Source organism: Tiliqua scincoides, chromosome 2, assembly GCF_035046505.1.
Source record: "Tiliqua scincoides isolate rTilSci1 chromosome 2, rTilSci1.hap2, whole genome shotgun sequence".
NCBI lineage: Eukaryota > Metazoa > Chordata > Lepidosauria > Squamata > Scincidae > Tiliqua > Tiliqua scincoides.
Genome location: NC_089822.1, coordinates 135,035,472 through 135,055,176, shown reverse-complemented (window position 1 = coordinate 135,055,176; position 19,705 = coordinate 135,035,472). Strand labels below are relative to the sequence as shown.

The 19,705-nt window shown below is 45.3% G+C and overlaps 3 protein-coding genes across 3 annotated transcripts; 2 read left to right on the top strand and 1 right to left on the bottom strand.

Annotated features, from left to right (window-relative positions):
- Window positions 1-11,968: 11,968 nt before the first annotated feature.
- LOC136641455 (histone H4-like) lies at window positions 11,969-12,265 on the top strand. The gene has a single exon (XM_066617256.1). The coding sequence runs from the start codon at window positions 11,969-11,971 to the stop codon at window positions 12,263-12,265; it is 297 nt and encodes a 98-aa protein (XP_066473353.1).
- An 852-nt stretch (window positions 12,266-13,117) lies between these two features.
- On the bottom strand, window positions 13,118-13,429 carry LOC136641480 (histone H4). Its single transcript, XM_066617303.1, has one exon. The coding sequence runs from the start codon at window positions 13,427-13,429 to the stop codon at window positions 13,118-13,120; it is 312 nt and encodes a 103-aa protein (XP_066473400.1).
- Window positions 13,430-15,190: 1,761 nt separating this feature from the next.
- LOC136640150 (histone H2A type 2-C) lies at window positions 15,191-15,580 on the top strand. The gene has a single exon (XM_066615034.1). The coding sequence runs from the start codon at window positions 15,191-15,193 to the stop codon at window positions 15,578-15,580; it is 390 nt and encodes a 129-aa protein (XP_066471131.1).
- Window positions 15,581-19,705: the final 4,125 nt, after the last annotated feature.

Genomic DNA, 19,705 nt, shown 5'->3' with positions numbered 1-19,705 from the left:
TGTACAATAAAATGTTTCTTATATTGGTCTTCAATTTCTGATATCACATTTAAGAGGGAAATGTGAAAAGAGGGAAATTCCCTATCTTTAAAAAGGGAAAGAGGGGGGACCCGGGAAACTATAGGCCGGTCAGCCTAACATCTATACCAGGTAAGATGGTGGAATGCCTCATCAAAGATAGGATCTCAAAACACATAGACGAACAGGCCTTGCTGAGGGAGAGTCAGCATGGCTTCTGTAAGGATAAATCTTGCCTCACAAACCTTATAGAATTCTTTGAAAAGGGCAACAGGCATGTGGATGCAGGAGAACCTGTGGACATTATATATCTGGACTTTCAGAAGGCGTTCGATACAGTCCCTCACCAAAGGCTACTGAAAAAACTCCACAGTCAGGGAATTAGAGGACAAGTCCTCTCATGGATTGAGAACTGGTTGAAGGCCAGGAAACAGAGAGTGGGTGTCAATGGGCAATTTTCACAATGGAGAGAGGTGAAAAGCGGTGTGCCCCAAGGATCTGTCCTGGGACCGGTGCTTTTCAACCTCTTCATAAATGACCTGGAGACAGGGTTGAGCAGTGACGTGGCAAAGTTTGTGGACGACACCAAACTTTTCCGAGTGGTGAAGACCAGAAGTGACTGTGAGGAGCTCCAGAAGGATCTCTCCAGACTGGCAGAATGGGCAACAAAATGGCAGATGCGCTTCAATGTCAGTAAGTGTAAAGTCATGCACATTGGGGCAAAAAATCAAAATTTTAGATATAGGCTGATGGGTTCTGAGCTGTCTGTGACAGATCAGGAGAGAGATCTTGGGGTGGTGGTGGACAGGTCGATGAAAGTGTCGACCCAATGTGCGGCGGCAGTGAAGAAGGCCAATTCTATGCTTGGGATCATTAGGAAGGGTATTGAGAACAAAACGGCTAGTATTATAATGCCGTTGTACAAATCGATGGTAAGGCCACACCTGGAATATTGTGTCCAGTTCTGGTCGCCGCATCTCAAAAAAGTCATAGTGGAAATGGAAAAGGTGCAAAAGAGAGCGACTAAGATGATTACGGGGCTGGGGCACCTTCCTTATGAGGAAAGGCTATGGCGTTTGGGCCTCTTCAGCCTAGAAAAGAGACGCCTGAGGGGGGACATGATTGAGACATACAAAATTATGCAGGGGATAGACAGAGTGGATAGGGAGATGCTCTTTACACTCTCACATAACACCAGAACCAGGGGACATCCACTAAAATTGAGTGTTGGGAGAGTTAGAACAGACAAAAGAAAATATTTCTTTACTCAGCGTGTGGTTGGTCTGTGGAACTCCTTGCCACAGGATGTGGTGATGGCGTCTAGCCTGGATGCCTTTAAAAGGGGATTGGACAAGTTTCTGGAGGAAAAATCCATTATGGGGTACAAGCCATGATGTGTATGTACAACCTCCTGATTTTAGAAATGGGTTATGTCAGAATGCCAGATGCAAGGGAGGGCACCAGGATGAGGTCTCTTGTTGTCTTGTGTGCTCCCTGGGGCATTTGGTGGGCCGCTGTGAGATACAGGAAGCTGGACTAGATGGGCCTATGGTCTGATCCAGTGGGGCTGTACTTATGTTCTTATGTAAGAGGAATATTTCCGGTTTGAATGGTACTACACAATTCAATATCTCTTGTAACAATATATATCATTTTCCAATATTTCTTTACTTTCCACATATCCACCACATATAATAAAGAATTCCCTCATTCTCTTTGCATATCTAACAATTATTTGATGAAACCAGGGTACATTTTTGCTACTTCCTCTGGAATTAAATATCATCTATAAAACAATTTATATAAATTCTCTTTAGAAGATGCCACTTTAATTATCTTAATACCACTTTAATTATCTTAATATTTGTGTTCCAACTTTGTTTTCATTTACATCTGCTTTGATTTGACATAATTAATGGAAACTCCTCACTTCTGAGGAAAATTCAACTCATTAATATCTACAAAAAAATTTCCACTTGTTATTCAGCCATTTTCACTTCCTGTCTTAGTATTTTCTTTGTTTTCTGTCTTGTTGATATTTTCCTTTTTGCTCCTCCCACTGCTTCTTCCACTCCTTCTTTCTTCCTCTTAACTCTTTTATTTCTTGATCCCTCTCTTTTCTTCTTCCGTTTTATCCATTTTATTATTTTTGAATTTAATCCAAAGATTCTTCTTCTTCTTGAAAAGACGCGCTCTCTTTGAGAGTTCCCTCTTTTTTCTTCCTGAAAATTCTGAGTTCTAGTAATAAGTGCTGCTTTTTCCATCTCCTGTCTCATTACAAAAATCTCCAATTCTTTAGTTTCATCTGACATTTGGACCATTCTTTTTTCCATCCCCTCCATACTTTTCTTTGTTTGTCTGTTTGTCAGGGAGGAGTTTATTTGCCTCATTTGTTCAGATAGTTTTCCAACCTCTTACTTCAGTTCATTTCTGAATTCTCGCAACATATCCATTAATGAGGTCTGGCTTTCGCTAACATCCTTTAAATTTTTTGATGTCATTCTTATCAGTATCAAATCAAGCCAATATAACTCTGGCTATAAAAAAGAAAAACAAAATGGTCCAACAATTAAAGAATCAACCAAGTATCATTATCTTGCTTCACCTTCTTGTAAGGCTAATTCCTAAGTTTTATATCTAAAAGGAATAGGTCAATAATCCACTTCAAGTCAATATCAGTGTCCAAACATTCCCACAGTTAAAGAGTCATCCAGTTCTTATTGTCTTGCATCCCTTCTTGTCAAAGATAATCTTTAAGTTTTTATATCCAAAAGGGGTGGGTCAGTAATCCAATTCAAGTTAATAACACTGTCAAATTAAGTTAGTATACCTTTAATTGTTCAGGCCTGAGTCAAGCTTTTTGTGGCAAAAATGAAAGTGAAAGTTGTTCCATCCTTTAAAGATTAATTGTTAATTTCTTTTCCAAGCATGCCATCCCAACAGGGTGATCCTTTATCTTCTCTTATTTAATTTTCTTCCAATCATCCTTGTTACAAAAAAGGAAAAAAAAAAAACTGCTCCAGCAGGGGCTTCTTTAAATCCACGTTCACTCTTTTTCCCCTCTGGGTGGCTGCAAGCCAACGTAAATAATCTTAAAGTTGTCTTTCCCTGCTTCCAACCTCTTGATTGCAATTCTTTTTATGGCCTTTTAATGAACTGGTTACTCACAGTTAAAGGCTTTGTTCGCTTTCATGTTTTATCTAGGCCGTGGGGGGGGGGAGTCCTCAGCTGTCCAAATCATCTCCAAAGATGGCGTCCGGGATACGATGTGATTCAGCACAGGGCAATCAGGGAAAATATCTCAAGAGACTGCCCCATTCAAGCTCTCAGCCTTCGTTCCTTCTTCTTGGCAACGAAGAGTACCTCATTGTTGAGGTCCTTGGAAAACACATCTATTTAGCAGTTCCCCCCGGAGCCCTCCAAGGTTCCCTGCTACTTCACTGAGTGTGAACTCTGCCCCCCCCCCCGGAAGGTATATCATTTTTATCAGCCTTCTGGCCCCACATGGAGCTCCCAAGTGGCTTGCAAGCACATTTCAAAAACCACAATACAATTATAACAAATTATAACACAATTATAACACAAATAAACACCACCACCACAACAAAATCCAGTTAAAACTGAGAGGTACAAGCAAAAAGCTCAAATCAAACCAAAATCTCGTTGGAACAAAGGTGTCGTGACAGCTTGTTGAAAAGTGACTAACGAGAGGACCAATGAGGGAGAGAGTTCCACTCTAGGGTGCCACAACTGAGAAGGCCCCATCTGGCTTCCCAGACAGCGGCAAATGTAAGCTGTCACATATTTATGAAGAGCTGATGGAACCGAAGCCTAAGAGTAATTCTTTTTGGATTTTGTTCACATTACAAAGGGGGAAAAAATGTTGAAACAGTTTCTCAGGTGAAAAAATGAAAATATACTGGTAACAAAGGCTTGAAGGCTACACTAACGTAGCATTTAAAGAAAGCTCCGAAGCTCACAGTGGCGCTACGTTCCAGCACAGCTGAATAAAATGCATGACACGCAAGCAATTTATGCTGAAAACTGTTTTTTTTTTTAAGCCGACTCCCACACAGAGGTTGATTTTTTCCCATATTTCATGGAGCTGTACAGTTATACAACCACTTTGGATGAGAATTATAGAGGTCATATAAGAAATTACAGGGGGTAGATATCCCCCCCCCCCCTCAAAAAATGATTCTTTTGGATGATATTCAATTATGTGTTTTTTAAAAAAAAACACAGAGCCAAGTTATGACTGGAAATATGCTTACATGTCAGCAAGAATGATACTGGCACAAAACCAGAACAAGTCTAACACTCTTAATATAGAACGTGGTCTTGCAACAATCTGGCAAAGGAAGCAAACAGGCAAGGATATGGCAGTGATACATAAGCAGGCAGGCAGGCAAAATGCACAGGGCTTCACAGATGAGATTTCTGTTACATTGTACAGATTTCTGAAAAGGTACTTACAGAACTCAGTGGAAGACAACAGATATATTTTATACAAATGTCTTTCTTGTCTCTGTTCATGCTCTAGATTAGCAGCTCAATCCTAACCAGCGCAGGTACAGCAGGGCCTGCGCAGCTGCACTGTATCCTCAATGGGAATTGAGCAGGCTGGAGGTCGTCTCGGGGTAAGGGGGCATTTATCCCCTTGACTGAGGGAAAACCCCAGCTATGGCAACAGGTCTACTTGGACCTGTGCCAGCTAATTCACTGCCGCAAGTCCCAGTGGCACTGTGCTGAGATTTCAAGTCTGGGAAGGGTAATAGGATACAGCACTCATCATCACCGCTGATCCAGCCCCCTCCTGGGTTCGATTCACCCCCTACCCACCTTACCCCCACCGCCCAACTTACCTGTTCTGGTACATGTTTCTTCAGAATCTGGCACTGGCAGGATGACCTAGGCCTTTCTGCCAGCACCCCTATCTTCTGCACTGTCACAACATGCACATTTGTGACAGCATGTCTGAGAGCAGTGGTGTCGCTAGGGGGGTGCGGTTGGTGAGGGCTGCACCGGGTGATGCACACGGGGGGGTGATGCACTAAAATCACGGTGGTTAGGAGTAATACCATCATGTTATATACCGTTGGATGTGGAATTTCCAGAGGAATGCAATGCAAAAAACCAGAGTGAAATAATTCCTTTCTATCAAAAGTTATGGCCAAAAAACCAGAGAACAAAAAATGCATGAAGCCCTATGGAAAGTGAAACTGAGCCATATTGCGCGTTTACTTGTGAGTAGGCAAACTTGCCTTAGTCTGTTGGAAAGGGCAGGCTGAGAGGTATCCAAAGACACCAGAATAGTCCTTATCCAATAAATGCAGCCCTCAAAAACACTTGAGAAGGAAGTCTCTCCCTCCAAGCAGACAAATGTATTGAGTCCTATGGAAAGCGAAACTAAGCCTGAAGGTCACGTTTACCCATGAGTAAGCAAACGTCCCTTGGCTGGTGGTCAGGCCAGGCAAAGGGGAATGTGAAACCACCAGAATGGTCCTGATCTGATGGAACTGGAACTCAACAAATGCTCCAGAAGGCAGCCTCCCCCCCCCCCCACTAAAAAGGATCAAATCAGAGGCTTCAGCTGATAAGGTAAACCTTTTTGAGACTTGCAAAGACAGCTGGATCCTGACAGTGATCTGGTTGAAACAGAAGCTCTTAAATTGAACTGGGCACTGGGTAGGGTTGAAAACCTTACTGATTTTGGAGGGGGGGGGGTGCTATTGCAGGCAGGCTACAGAGGAAATTCACTTGGTGGACCAGGGCTGGCTTCTGCTTCTTTAATTATTTGTTTTACTTTAATTATTTATACTTATTTATGTTAATTTGCCTGATGATGTCACTTCCACCATGACATCACTTCTGGTGGGTCTTGGACAGATTGTCATTCTAAAAAGTGGGTCCCGCTGCTAAAAGTTTGAGAACTGCTGCAATAAGGTGTTAGTAAGTTGACACCCTGGGGGGGAGTGACACCACTAGTCACTAAAATCACTAAAATCACAATTTGGAAGAATAATACCATCATGTTATATATCAATCAATGTGTAATTTCATGCAGAATGTGTTCTATCTGTTCTATGAAAAGGTACAGCCAAAAAACCAGTGGGGGCGGAGTGATGGTATTTCACCACGCCCACCACCTGGGTTGTTGCCCCACCCACTGCAGGGGGGGGTGACACGCTGGTATCCTGCACCAGGTGACATGAACCCTAGTGACACCACTGCCTGAGAGTAAGCCCCATTGGACAAAATAGAATTTACTTCTGAATGGACCTGGTTAGGATTGTGCCCTAGGGCTGCTGCTGTGGTTACAGGCCCAGAAGTAGGTCAAGTAAAAACAAACAGGTGATTACTAAAAACTAAGAGCAGCATCACCAACAACAAACAACTTCACAAAAGGAGATGTTGATGCCTATCAGGTGAGAGGATGAACAGGAAGTAAAGCATTGATGCTGTATAAATCTGACCTGGTCAAACAGGAAACAAGATACCATCAAAAATCTTCATTCTCATACGATCAGAGGCCCAATGTGACAGATCAGAGTATCTGCTTTTTTACAGGGTGAACGCAGGGGAAGGAAACAGGAAATATGTATTTTTTGTTGCATACTTTCATTTTTAAACACTTGAAATTGATTTATAAAAAAACAAGCCATAAAAAGATAGCAGACTTATTTCCAGTACAATCAGGGCACTTCTTTGCCACCCAGCAATTTTCTCGAGTAATAAAAAGACCAATAAAAGTGATGCATACGTCTATCAAGATTCAGAGTCAAACAGCCCAGCCCTACACAGCCTGAGCTAGGCAGGATTGAATTCAGTGAAATTAGGGCATAGGATCAAGCTGCAGGACTGCAATCCTGTGGGCAAACCCTCTTGAAATCAGTAGGACTTTCTCCCAAGTAAACATAGATAGGATCAGGCCTGCACAGGACACCTTGGGGCTGGAATTTACAAGGAAAACACAGGTGCTTTTTCAAAGCAGGATTTCTCAGGAAAGGCTGAGCTACAGTTCTGCACATGGAAAGTGGCTTCACCTGGCCTGTATTATGCTCTGCCCTTTTCGACTATGTATCTTAGGCCAGTGGTTCCCAAACTTTTTAGAGACCCTAAAGCAATGGTTCTCAAACTGTGAGCCATGACTTCCCAGGGCAGGGTCCACGAGAGGGGGGGGGTGCAGGAAGTAATTTGTACTTGGGCCCAGAGTTAAAAAAAAGCCCAGGAGCCAAAGGAAGGGATCATAAATTTCCTGGGATCTCAGAAAATGTTTGCTTATAATGCGTGAAGAGTAGAAATCACATTTTGTGTAAGCTTACATTGTTTTATATATTGTGATCCATAGAAATTGTGATCCAGTGGGAGAAGGGGCCCAGAATAAATTTTGTATCCCCAAAAGAAGCCCTAAAGAAACTTTGTATCCCTGATAAAATTCCTCTCAGAGGCCCTGCCCCAGGGAGCTGTGGAAATCAGCCAGGCGAGCTGTGGAATCCTTGTGAAAAACCATTACCCCATACAGTGTACTTATAGCCCTAATGGGGAGCCGTGGCCAGTAGCCCAGTAGGTCAAGGGAGCCACCAGTTGAAAAGGTTTGGGAGCCACTACCCTAAAGGCTGCTGTCTGATTCATAAATGTCAAGGGGTATGGCTATAATAGTGATTGGCCAGCAGTGCCCCCCAATAGCAGGTTGTTTAACCATTGATGCATAGAACACTCTCTGCCCTGTCAGTTTCACAAACTACCAAAAATTGGGTCACAACCCACAGTTTCAGAACTGCTGTCGGGCAGCCCAATCCTGAGCTGCCCAGAGCGCCCAGACTCGGCGGCACCAAGGAGGGCTGCCGCTGAATCCTTCATCTCCTGCTGAATCCTGCTAGCGCGGGAGGCACCTCGGGAGAAGGGGACGTTCGTTCCCTTCTCCCAGGTAAGGTAAGCAACCCCGCAATGGGGCTACTCACTTTACCAGCCAGGCAAGTTGTGGAAAAGACGCTCATGTAGGACGCGCAGCCCTGCATGAGGGCCCTGGATCCTGCAGAGCACAGCTCCACAGATCCTCCTCCCGCACACTGGCCAGCACGCCTCCCTCCGCCCTCCCTGGAAAGCCTCCTCCCGCCCCTTCCCCGCCTCCCGTTCTGCAGCCTGGCAGTCCAGGAGACCGCCAAGCCGCGGGAGCTGCGTGACTGCCCAGCGCTAGCCCAGCACTGGCCAGTGCTGGGCTTGCACTGGCGGGAGCCCAGCAGTGAGCCCTGCAGACGTGCCTTACGGCAAGTTTGCAACTGTGGTCGGTGGCACGGAGCTGTGCCGCCAACCACAGGATTGGGCTCTTAGGCAGTTCCTACTTCATGTGTTTCTTTTATTTTTCCTGGACTCTTTAACAGCTGCCTTTAACAGTGCCTTTAACAGCTGCCTCGCATGAAGGCAAAGGGTAGGTGAACCATTTCCTGATATGGAGACAGTGGCAGGAAATGCTCTGCCTATTAAATTGCTCTGTGTCAAGGCAAGTTACTGCAAAAGGTCCACAAGCAGTGCCAGGAAAAATAGGTGGCAACCTGGATCACTGGAGCAAGAGTATCTGCAAGTCATACCACACATTATGTTATGCACAAGCTTGGCCCTGGTATTGTAGTTTTGCATTCCCTAAATGGCAGACGTGGGAGGTGGGGGAGAAGATCTGTATCAGGAATGTGGCATGAGGACTGAAGCTGTATCCCTATGCAAATCCTATGTATCCAAATATCTCGTACACACACCAGTTGCTGCTCCCCTTAAATAGGGAACAGAAGCATGTGCTTAATGTACACATGACATCAGGCTGAGAACACAAAGGAAAATAAAGCACTTATATAAATATTCTTAATGATTTCCACATTTCAAGTGTAGTTTTGACTTGCAAGGTGTATAAAGCCTCTCCCTGGGATTACTGCATGTTCTTGGCCTAATTCTCCCAGACAAGAGGATGCTTGACATCAAGTTCAGACAAAGACACATAGCTTTGAGGGGCCAGCCAGCACCCAGGAAGGGGTGACATTACAATGCTGTCACATCACCCCTACATTATCACAACACCCCCACTTCCCAGAAATGTTCAGATTTGGAGCTGGGGCGGGCGGGCGAGCCCTTCAGCACTCCACTTGCCACTATGATCATTCAAGCACCCCAGCCGCCATGCCAACGCTATGCTACTGTCAAGCAGAGGTTGGATGACCGTCTGTCAGGGATGCTGTAACAGCTGCCTGCCTCCAGCAAGGAGTTGGACAAGACGATCTCCAAAGACTTCTCCAGCTCTAATATTCTGTGATTCTAATGCAATTAATGGACTTTCAAAGAAAAACGATTTCCTGTTTTTGTATGTCTTTCTCAGCAACATGAAAAGAGTGCCATGTTAAGAGACTTTGAAATTATTTGTTTTTAAAGATTGCCCAGTGTTTGAAACAGAAAAATTTTACAATTTTTTAAAATGTTTGATAACAAAGGTTCTCTCTCACCCTTCTGTGAGAATCAGAACAGCAAAAGAAGCAAACATGGGACAAAGGAGAAACACCCAATTATAGACATCTAAAGATTTTCCATAAAGACGCACAGCCCAATCCTATCCACATTTTCCTGGGAGTAAGCCTCATTGACTCTAATGGGACTTACTTCTGAGTAGACATGCATGGGATGGGGCTCGCAGTCCTTAAGGCCTGCAGTAGCCCAGTTCCATGGAGGTAAAACCTCACTGAGGTCAGTGAGACTTGCAAAAGAGCATTCAATGGCAGGCTGAGAATGTTTGCAATCCCTCTGCACCAGCAGATCCTGTAGGCAGTTCAAACTAAAAAAGGCACCAAACCTTCACAATGTGAATGGGTAGTCAGTTTGAAGTAGGCGGAGACTGAGCCCGGCTGCTAGCGGCAGTTTTCCCTCTGGTTGGACATAAGAACAGCCCCACTGGATCAGGCCACAGGCCCATCTAGTCCAGCTTCCTGTATCTCACAGCAGCCCACCAAATGCCCCAGGGAGCACACCAGATAACAAGAGACCTCATTCTGGTGCCCTCCCTTGCATCTGGCATAGTCCATTTCTAAAATCAGGAGCTTGCACATACACATCATGGCTTGTAACCCGTAATGGATTTTTCCTCCAGAAACTTGTCCAATCCCCTTTTAAAGGCATCCAGGCCAGACACCATCACCACATCCTGTGGCAAGGAGTTCCACAGACCAACCACACACTGAGTAAAGAAATATTTTCTTTTGTCTGTCCTAACCCTCCCAACACTCAATTTTAGTGGATGTCTCCTGGTTCTGGTGTTATGTGAGAGTGTAAAGAGCATCTCTCTATCCACTTTATCCTTCCCATGCATAATTTTGTATGTCTCAATCATGTCCCCCCTCAGGCGTCTCTTTTCTAGGCTGAAGAGGCCCAAACGCCTTAGCCTTTCCTCATAAGGAAGGTGCCCCAGCCCAGTAATCATCTTAGCTGCTCTCTTTTGCACCTTTTCCATTTCCACTATATCCTTTTTGTGATGTGGCGACCGGAACTGGACACAATACTCCAGGTGTGGCCTTACCATAGATTTGTACAACGGCATTATAATAGTAGCCGTTTTGTTCTCAATACCTTTTCTAATGATCCCCAGCATAGAATTGGCCTTCTTTACTGCTGCTGCACATTGGGTCGACACTTTCATCGACCTGACCACCACCACCCCAAGATCTCTCTCCTGATCTGTCACAAGCAGCTCAGAACCCATTAGCCTATATGTGAAGTTTTTATTTTTTGCGCCAATGTGCATGACTTTACACTTATTTACATTGAAACGCATCTCCCATTTTGCTGCCCATTCTGCCAGTTTGGAGAGATTCTTCTGGAGCTCCTCACAATCACTTCTGGTCTTCACCACTCGGAAAAGTTTGGTGTTGTCTGCAAACTTTGCCACCTCACTGCTCAACCCTGTCTCCAGGTCATTTATGAAGAGGTTGAAAAGCACCGGTCCCAGGACAGATCCTTGGGGCACACCACTTTTCACCTCTCTCCATTGTGAAAATTGCTCATTGACACCCACTCTCTGTTTCCTGGTCTTCAACCAGGTTTCAATCCATGAGAGGACCTGTCCTCTAATTCCCTGACTGGAGTTTTTTCAGTAGCCTTTTGAGGGACCGTGTCAAACACCTTCTGAAAGTCCAGATATATAATGTCCAGGGGTTCTCCTGCATCCACATGTCTGTTGACCTTTTCAAAGAATTCTAAAAGGTTCTTGAGGCAAGACTTACCCTTACAGAAGCCATGCTGATTCTCCCTCAGCAAGGCTTGTTTGTTTTCAGATTCAGCAAGGCTATGTGTGTTTTCAGATTCTGTGAAACAAGGAATGATGGAATGTGATGATGAAATGATCAAATAATGATGAAATAATGATGAAATGATGATGAAATAATGAAATGTGATGAAATGATGAATGTGAAATGATGAAATGAATGATGAGGCATTCCACCATCTTATCCGGTATAGATGTTAGGCTGACCCGCCTATAGTTTCCCAGGTCCTCCCTCTTTCCCTTTTTAAAGACATTTGCTGTCCTCCAATCTTCTGGCACCGTGGCCATTTTGAGGGACAAGTTGCATATTTTAGTCAAGAGATCAGCAACTTCATTCTTCAATTCCTTCGTAACTCTTGGGTGGATGCCATCAGGGCCCGGTGACTTATTGATCTTTAATTTATCAATGAGGTCTGAAACATCTTCTCTTTTAACCTCTGTCTGACTTAATTCCTTGGCCAGGAAGGGCCATTCGGGCAGCAGTATCTGCCTGAGGTCTTCTGCCATGAAGACAGATGCAAAGAACTCATTCAATTTTCCTGCCATCTCTAATTCTCCTTTTATTTCCCCTTTCCCTCCCTCACCACAAGATATAAGCAGCACCAGCCCACTTGAAAGACAATTCGCTCTGTTCGGTGTTGGAGGAGCAGGATGTCTGGCTGTGGCAAAGGCTGGAAGGGTTTGGGGAAAGGTGGCGCCAAGCACCATCAAAAGATGCTCCGAGATAACATCCAGGGCATCACCAAGCCCACCATCTGCCGCTTAGCTCGCCGCGGAGGAGTAAAGCGCATCTCTGGCTTGATCTACGAAGAGACGCGCGGAGTCCTGAAGGTTTTCCTGGAGAACGTGATTCGCGATGCGGTGACCTACACAGAGCACGCGAAGAGGAAGACGGTGATAGCCATGGACGGTGTGTATGCCCTGAAGTGCCAGGGTCACACTCTCTAGTTTGGAGGCTGAAATGGTTGGCCGCCAGTTCAAGAAACAAAGGTCCTTTTTAGGGCCATCTGCTCTTTCAGTGAAAGAGCTGTAAACTCAGTCTTAAAATGTTGCATGCTGTCTTTTTTTTTTTGCAAATAATTAAAAACTAGAAGTGTGTTCTTGTACACAGAACTTAACTGGGGAAAAACCAGTTACAAATGCTGATGGAAAGGCACACCTCCATAAATCATTGTATGGGAAATCGGACTTCCACTAGACTAGATCACACTGTGTAGCCTGTTCATAAGCAACTGAGAGGAAAGGAAGCCTCCAAAAACGTTTGCAGACGGACACCGCTTTCATCATAGATCTGAGCTTTTGACTACAACCCTATCTACTTTCCTGGGAGTAAGCCCCATTTACTACAATGGGATTTACTTCTGAGTAGACATGCATAGGATTGGGCTCTCAGGCTGCAATCCTATCCACACTTTCCTGGGAGTAAACCCCATTTACTATAATGGGACTTTCTTCCGGGAAGGCACGCATAAGATTGGGCTCTGAATCACTTGCTTGGAAAAGCCACTACTTACATCGAAACATTCAGTACTGCAAACTACAACCCAGTAAGTACTTTTCCCCATATAGGTATTGCGCTATTTGATTCCCTATAAAAACAGAAGGGGAAGAGAAAGTACAACCCAGCTACGTCCTGCATACCACCTACCAAACATTTGCTCAAATAGGAAAGTACCTCGACCACAATTAAACTACTTTAGAAAGGTTTCTATTAATAGAACTGAAAGTGAAGTCAGTCTTTGATGCAAAGTAGGTGGCCCTAAAAAGGACCTTTGTTTCTTGCACTGGCGGCCAACCATTTCAGCCTCCAAACCCGTAGAGAGTGCGACCCTGGCGCTTCAGGGCATACACCACGTCCATGGCTGTCACCGTCTTCCTCTTCGCGTGCTCTGTGTAGGTCACCGCATCGCGAATCACGTTCTCCAGGAAAACCTTCAGGACTCCGCGCGTCTCTTCGTAGATCAAGCCAGAGATGCGCTTTACTCCTCCGCGGCGAGCTAAGCGGCGGATGGCGGGCTTAGTGATGCCCTGAATGTTATCTCGGAGCACCTTTCGATGGCGCTTGGCACCGCCTTTCCCCAAGCCCTTCCCGCCTTTACCCCGGCCAGACATAACTAACACTCCCTCCGAGAACAGTGTGTTACAAAAAGCTGATCAGACACTATATAGCTGGATACACGACCAGAGGGAAAACTGAAATAGGGGGCGGGGCTTACTGGCTGAACCCTTTGTTCTCCGCTCTCCTCTTCCGAACCGAAGCGTTTTCAATTTGCACCAATGAAGCAGAAGACCCTCCAGATTAACCAATCACATTGAATTTAATTGCAAAAACTTGCCGCCTTCCGTGTTTCGAAAAGCAAACACACAAGATGTTCGTTCAGTTTTGTTAGTGATGGAAATCCCCTTTCTCCACCCCCAGGCCATCCCTTTGTTTCTCAATGCTTAGTTTTGTTCTGACTCTTCACATTTCCTCTAGTAACACTGGTGCCTGATACCACATTTTACCAAAGAGCAAAATCATTTTTAAAGGGGATCAGTCTCTGTTCTTCTTTATTCTGTCGTCGTTCCAACAGTAATCCTTGAGTCATTGATTGCATTCAGAGAAGAGCCCAATGACCAACAATGTGTACAGGATTTGGTGACTGTATGAACTACTACAGCATATTTTCCACTAAACATATTTTAGCTAGAAAGCAAAATCTCTGCACTGTATTTGCACAGAAGGAAAAAAATCATGCCTAAAAAGAATAGTAAACACAAGGTGGTCCTGTTTTGTATTTTGGCACCACTTTATAAATGCATTCAACAAATAATGCACATGTAATCATGCATAAGCATGTAAATTTGCATTAGCTATAAAATGCCCTATGAGAAACAAATGCCTTGGGGCCGTATCCTATGCATGCTTATGTACAGTATGTATAATGTAGCTGTGCCAATGGAAGGGTGCACTGCATCCTGCTGTGGGTGGACAATCATGGAGGCCTCCTCAAGGTAAGGTAATGTTTACCTTGGGTCTTCATTGAGGTTGCATCAAGGCTGGAAAGTTGGCTAGGATTGGGCCCTTGGTGTCTCCCTTGCAGAGCCCATGAGAGGGGGGGTACAAGGGAGTCATTTGTACTGGGGCGCATGATCACAAAGGGGGTCCAAGAGTCAAAGGAGGGGGTCCAGAAATTTCCTGGGATCTTACATTTGCCTATATCACCTGGACTCTCTGCCCTCATGGGATGTAGGGGGCATTAGGAAGGGTGTGCAGTGGTGACTGCTGCTACAAGCGATGTGCCAGGCTAAGGAATGCATACCTGATGCTTAAACACAGCCTCAGACCTGGGAGGAAACAGCCCTGCTAGAGTAGCTCTTTGGCTTGTGGGTCCACTTACCATGAAGGAGTGTATAGGAGTTCAGCTGTGGGACTACAGCTGCTGCTGATGTCTTGGTCCACACAGTACACTTTCCATTCTAGTGTGAGCCTAAAAAGGATGAGGCTCATTTCCTGCAACGATTTCCAATATTTAAAAGATTTTAGAGAGACTTCGGAGAGTGTTTGGTTTTCCCTGTTTTGCCTGCCCCGCTGCCACCCGCCCCCCACTCTTTCACCCCCTCCCCCTTAGGAAAGGGGCCCCAAAAGAAGCTTTGTCCCCTCTCCCTTGTGTAATTAAGGAGGGCGGCAAACTGTTCTATTGAACAGGGTCCTTGTTGTCTCTTGCTACCGACCGAAATCGGAACTCTGCTTCCCATTGGCTGTCAGTCTGAGAGGCTCTTCGGCCAATCATATTTCTTTCCTCCTATCCGCAGGACTACATAAAATGCTGGAGCCCCTTTTCTTTGCCTGCTCTGTTTTGCCTCGTGGGTGCTTAGGTGGAAGCTCTTAGGATGTCTGGCCGTGGCAAGCAGGGCGGAAAGGCTCGCGCTAAGGCCAAGTCTCGTTCTTCCCGCGCTGGCCTGCAGTTCCCCGTGGGTCGTGTGCACCGTCTCCTGCGCAAAGGCAACTACGCCGAAAGGGTCGGTGCTGGGGCTCCAGTCTACATGGCTGCGGTGCTCGAGTATCTGACGGCTGAGATCCTGGAACTGGCGGGCAACGCGGCCCGGGATAACAAGAAGACCCGCATCATTCCCCGGCACCTGCAACTAGCGATCCGCAACGATGAGGAGCTGAACAAGCTCCTGGGCAAAGTGACCATCGCCCAGGGTGGCGTCTTGCCCAACATCCAGGCTGTGCTTCTGCCCAAGAAAACGGAGAGTCACAAGCCGAAGAGCAAGTAAGGCTTCCTCGCAGTTGGAAAGCCTCCTCGAGCCGTCGGAACCCAAAAGGCTCTTTTAAGAGCCACCTACTATCTCAAAGAAAGAGCTGTGATTGGGCTTCTTCTTGCCTGCCACTAAGCACGACTGAGCCCCATTCTATGCAGGTCTACTCAGAACTAAGTCCCATTATAGTCAATGGGGCTTACTCCCAGGTAAGTCAAGAGAATTGCAGCCTGTGCTAGCTGGGAAAGTTGCATGATTGCTCGTGCTAACAAATATGTAACAGGAATCGTTCTGGTGTGTGTGCAAGAGTAAATGGGGAGGGGGGAGACCGAGATCGTTCTAATAAGCAGCTGATATCGTATCGATTAAAGATGGGACTTCTGGGTTACTGAATACCAATTTGGGGTCTCCTGTGCGGCGAGAATCTGAAACGTGGACAGATCTAGAACTATAGTAGCACCAGCTGTTTTTCGACTGGCAGAAGTGTCTTGGATTTCCCCCTGGATGGGAAAAGTGATGGGGAGTTGCTTAGCACCAAAATAGCCTACAGAGAAAGGATAAAGCACTGTTGCAATCAACACCCCCCCTTTTCTTTTTGCACCCCAGACCTATAGGAGATCGATTACAACAAAATGCAATGTAGCATTTTTAAAATCGCATTGCTAAATAGTATTTTAAAACCCTAGACTGCCAAGTGTTACCTGCACCGCCCCTTTTCAATCAATGGTGGTTTTAAATTTCCCGCCAGCTCAGCAGCCACAGGCACGACTCCTTAATCGCGGCAAAGCTCTAGTTTTATGAAATGGCCATCCAAAGCCACTGCAGCCGCCTTCTGTTATGCTGACTGGGGTGAGGGAAGATCTGGCCAATCTGTGATAAGCCCGGGAATTTTCGAATCTTGCAATGCATACAGACCTCAGCCAATCAGGACGCGGAGTTGATTATAAATTATCTATGGGAGGAAATCACTTCCTTTTCTTGATCTTGCCTCGGCACTAAAGCGCGTGTCTGTTACTGGGAAAGAGCCACGGATGCAACTATAGGCAACTCTGTTTCAATCTTACAGCTCTTGGACCGGTTTTGCAGATCTGTCTGTCCTGAACTGCTTATTCACCCAAGCTCCTTTTCAGTGCCTGCTGCTGGAGGTTGCCAGGATTTGCAGGCTGACTCGCACTTCTAGAATTCGGTGGCTTTCTTTGGGAGAACGTGAGGACCTCTAGAGCCCACGGTGTTTGAGCCTCTTCAGCCTAGAAAAGAGACTCCTGAGGGGGGGACATGATTGAGACATACAAAATTATGCAGGGGGTGGACAGAGTGGATAGGGAGATGCTCTTTACACTCTCACATAACACCAGAACCAGGGGACATCCACTAAAATTGAGTGTTGGGAGGGTTAAGACAGACAAAAGAAAATATTTCTTTACTCAGCGTGTGGTTGGTCTGTGGAACCCCTTGCCACAGGATGTGGTGATGGTGACTGGCCTGGATGCCTTTAAAAGGGGATTGGACAAGTTTCTGGAGGAAAAATTCATTACAGGGTACAAGCCATGATGTGTATGCGCAACCTCCTGATTTTAGGAATGGGTTAAGTCAGAATGCCAGATGCAAGGGAGGGCACCAGGATGAGGTCTCTTGTTATCTGGTGTGCTCCCTGGGGCATTTGGTGGGCCGCTGTGAGATACAGGAAGCTGGACTAGATGGGCCTATGGCCTGATCCAGTGGGGCTGTTCTTATGTTCTGCCTACTCAGAAGCAAGTTCCATTATAGTTAATGGGGCTTACTCCCATGAAGGTGTGGATAGGATTGTAGCCTTAGAACCCTATCCTATGCATCTTAGTATGCTCTATGTACGCATATTTCCCAGATCAGGCCCAAAATAAGCTCAGCAGGCTTGAACAGTACTCTTACAGCCCCATCCTAGGCATGCCTACTCAGAAGTAAGTCCATTGTAGTCAATGGGGCTTACTCCAAGGAAAGTGTGGAGGGGATAGCACAGCATAGTCAGCTGTGCTATCTATGCTGAGGGATGCCATTATGTTTCAGCACACCAGGCAGGCAGGTTGTATCTGCGACACCCAAAAAGCCACACACTTCGTTTCTGATTTACTTAAGCCATTTCTGCCCAACTTTGCATATATGCCACAGGGATCAAATGTGTACACCTGTGGGCTGGGCAGAAATGGGTTAAGGCTGCAATCCTATCCACACTTACCTGGGAGTAAGCCCCACTAACTATAATGGGACCAACTCTGAGTAGATGTGCTTAGATTGGGCTGTAAACCATGTTTACATCCCTTAACACTTTACATTTACCACCACATATTCGCTAAAAACAAACATTTTACTTGTCCTTTGCAATTGGTCTGTTTCCTGTTTTATATAATCAGGTTTCTTTCCTGTCTGAAATGTTGATTGGTGTGTTTTGGGGAAAGTGTTATCCTTAAAATATTGCGGGGGAAGGAATCCCCAATTTTCTCCTTAACAAAATATTTACATTCTTCTTTATGTTGTTTGGCGCATATTAAAGCAAGCCACTCGTTCACTGCCTTCTGTGCAAAGATCTACAAGCTTCTAGAAGTGTAGAGTACAGGGCTGGTGGAGTGACAGGGCAGTCACTCTGGTTTTTAATAAAAAAAAAGATATCTAATTAGGGGCCCTGGAGAAATAAACAAAAATCTTAATTCATTTAGAAATTCATATCTCAAAATTGATTTTATTATTATTAATATACTGCTTTTCAATGGAAAGTTCACAAGGCACTTTACAAAGTCAAATGGCACCCTGTCCCAAAGGGGCTCACCATCGAAAAAGATGCACAAGAACATCAGCAGACAGCCACTAGAAAAGACACTGGTGGGGTGAAAAGGGCCAGTTAACTAAGCACCCATAGGTATAAACTGCTTCTATGATCGAGATGCACAGGCCGCAGGAAATGGTCTCCTTGCCCCACCCCTTTGCAGAGGTTTTCTGAAAATGAAACTCTCAACATCTCAAACAAACTGGCTTGCAGTCTGGGAAGTGTTCCTAAGATTGCACCCTAATAACTCTAGGCACATCTATGGTAAAGAATTTTATTTTCCACACTTTTATACCACCGCCCTTCCTGCCAGAGGCTCAGGGTGATGTATATACTGCAATTCCTCCTTTGGCCCTCACAACAGCCCTGTGAGGTAGGCTGGGCTGAGAGATTGACTGGTTCAAGGGAGCTTCGTGGCTGAAAGGGGATTTTAACCTCGATCTAAGTCCAACACTCAGCAGGTCTAGCGTCCAATCCAATTTCAGTGAGTTTTCTGAGATAGCTGCAAAGTTTTAAAACACTTTAATCGGTATCTAATAAAAAGCGATGCAGTACTTTCTGGTGGCCATTGAAATAGAAGTCCTGTAGTAGCAGCAACAGCAGCCATACTGTATAGTATACGATGCAAGTGTTTAAAGACATGCACTACACCCATGGCCATCATCTTAGTATGCTCTATGTACGCATATCTCCCAGATCAGGCCCAAAATAAGCTCAGCAGGCTTGAACAGTACTCTTACAGCCCCATCCTAGGCATGCCTACTCAGAAGTAAGTCCCATTATAGTCAATGGTGCTTACTCCCAGGAACATGTGGATGGGATTGCAGCCTCACAACCCCAATCCTATGCCTGTCTACTGAGAACTAAGTCCCATTATAGTCAATGGGACTTAATCCCAGGAAAGTGCGGATAGGATTGCAGCCTTAATACAGTGTTACCCTGGAGCCTAATACCACCTTTATGGAAGCCTTCTCTTCCTTTAGCACTATGGGACTTCCTATCTTCTAAACTTGAAAGCCCACTCACCACGTGTAAAGAATGCCTGTAAGCCCTGAACCCACTGCTTTAGCTCATTCTTTAGTCCGACCAGAGGGAAACCTTCCTGCCCTGTCTTAACCTGGTTGGCTCTGTGAATGGGTTGTCCAATCAGATTAAAGCTCAAGATTTAGCGCCTCTCCAGAGTCTTCTGGCTTTCTGAATGTTCCTCCTGATGTCCTTTTTCTAAGTATGTCAATCACACCAAAGGTAATTAAAGTATCAGATTGATTGCCAGTTCCTTACAGAATATTGCGGCAAGCCTTTCCAAATCAAGTAGTCATTTCTGATCCTGAAGTTTTTGTTGTTGC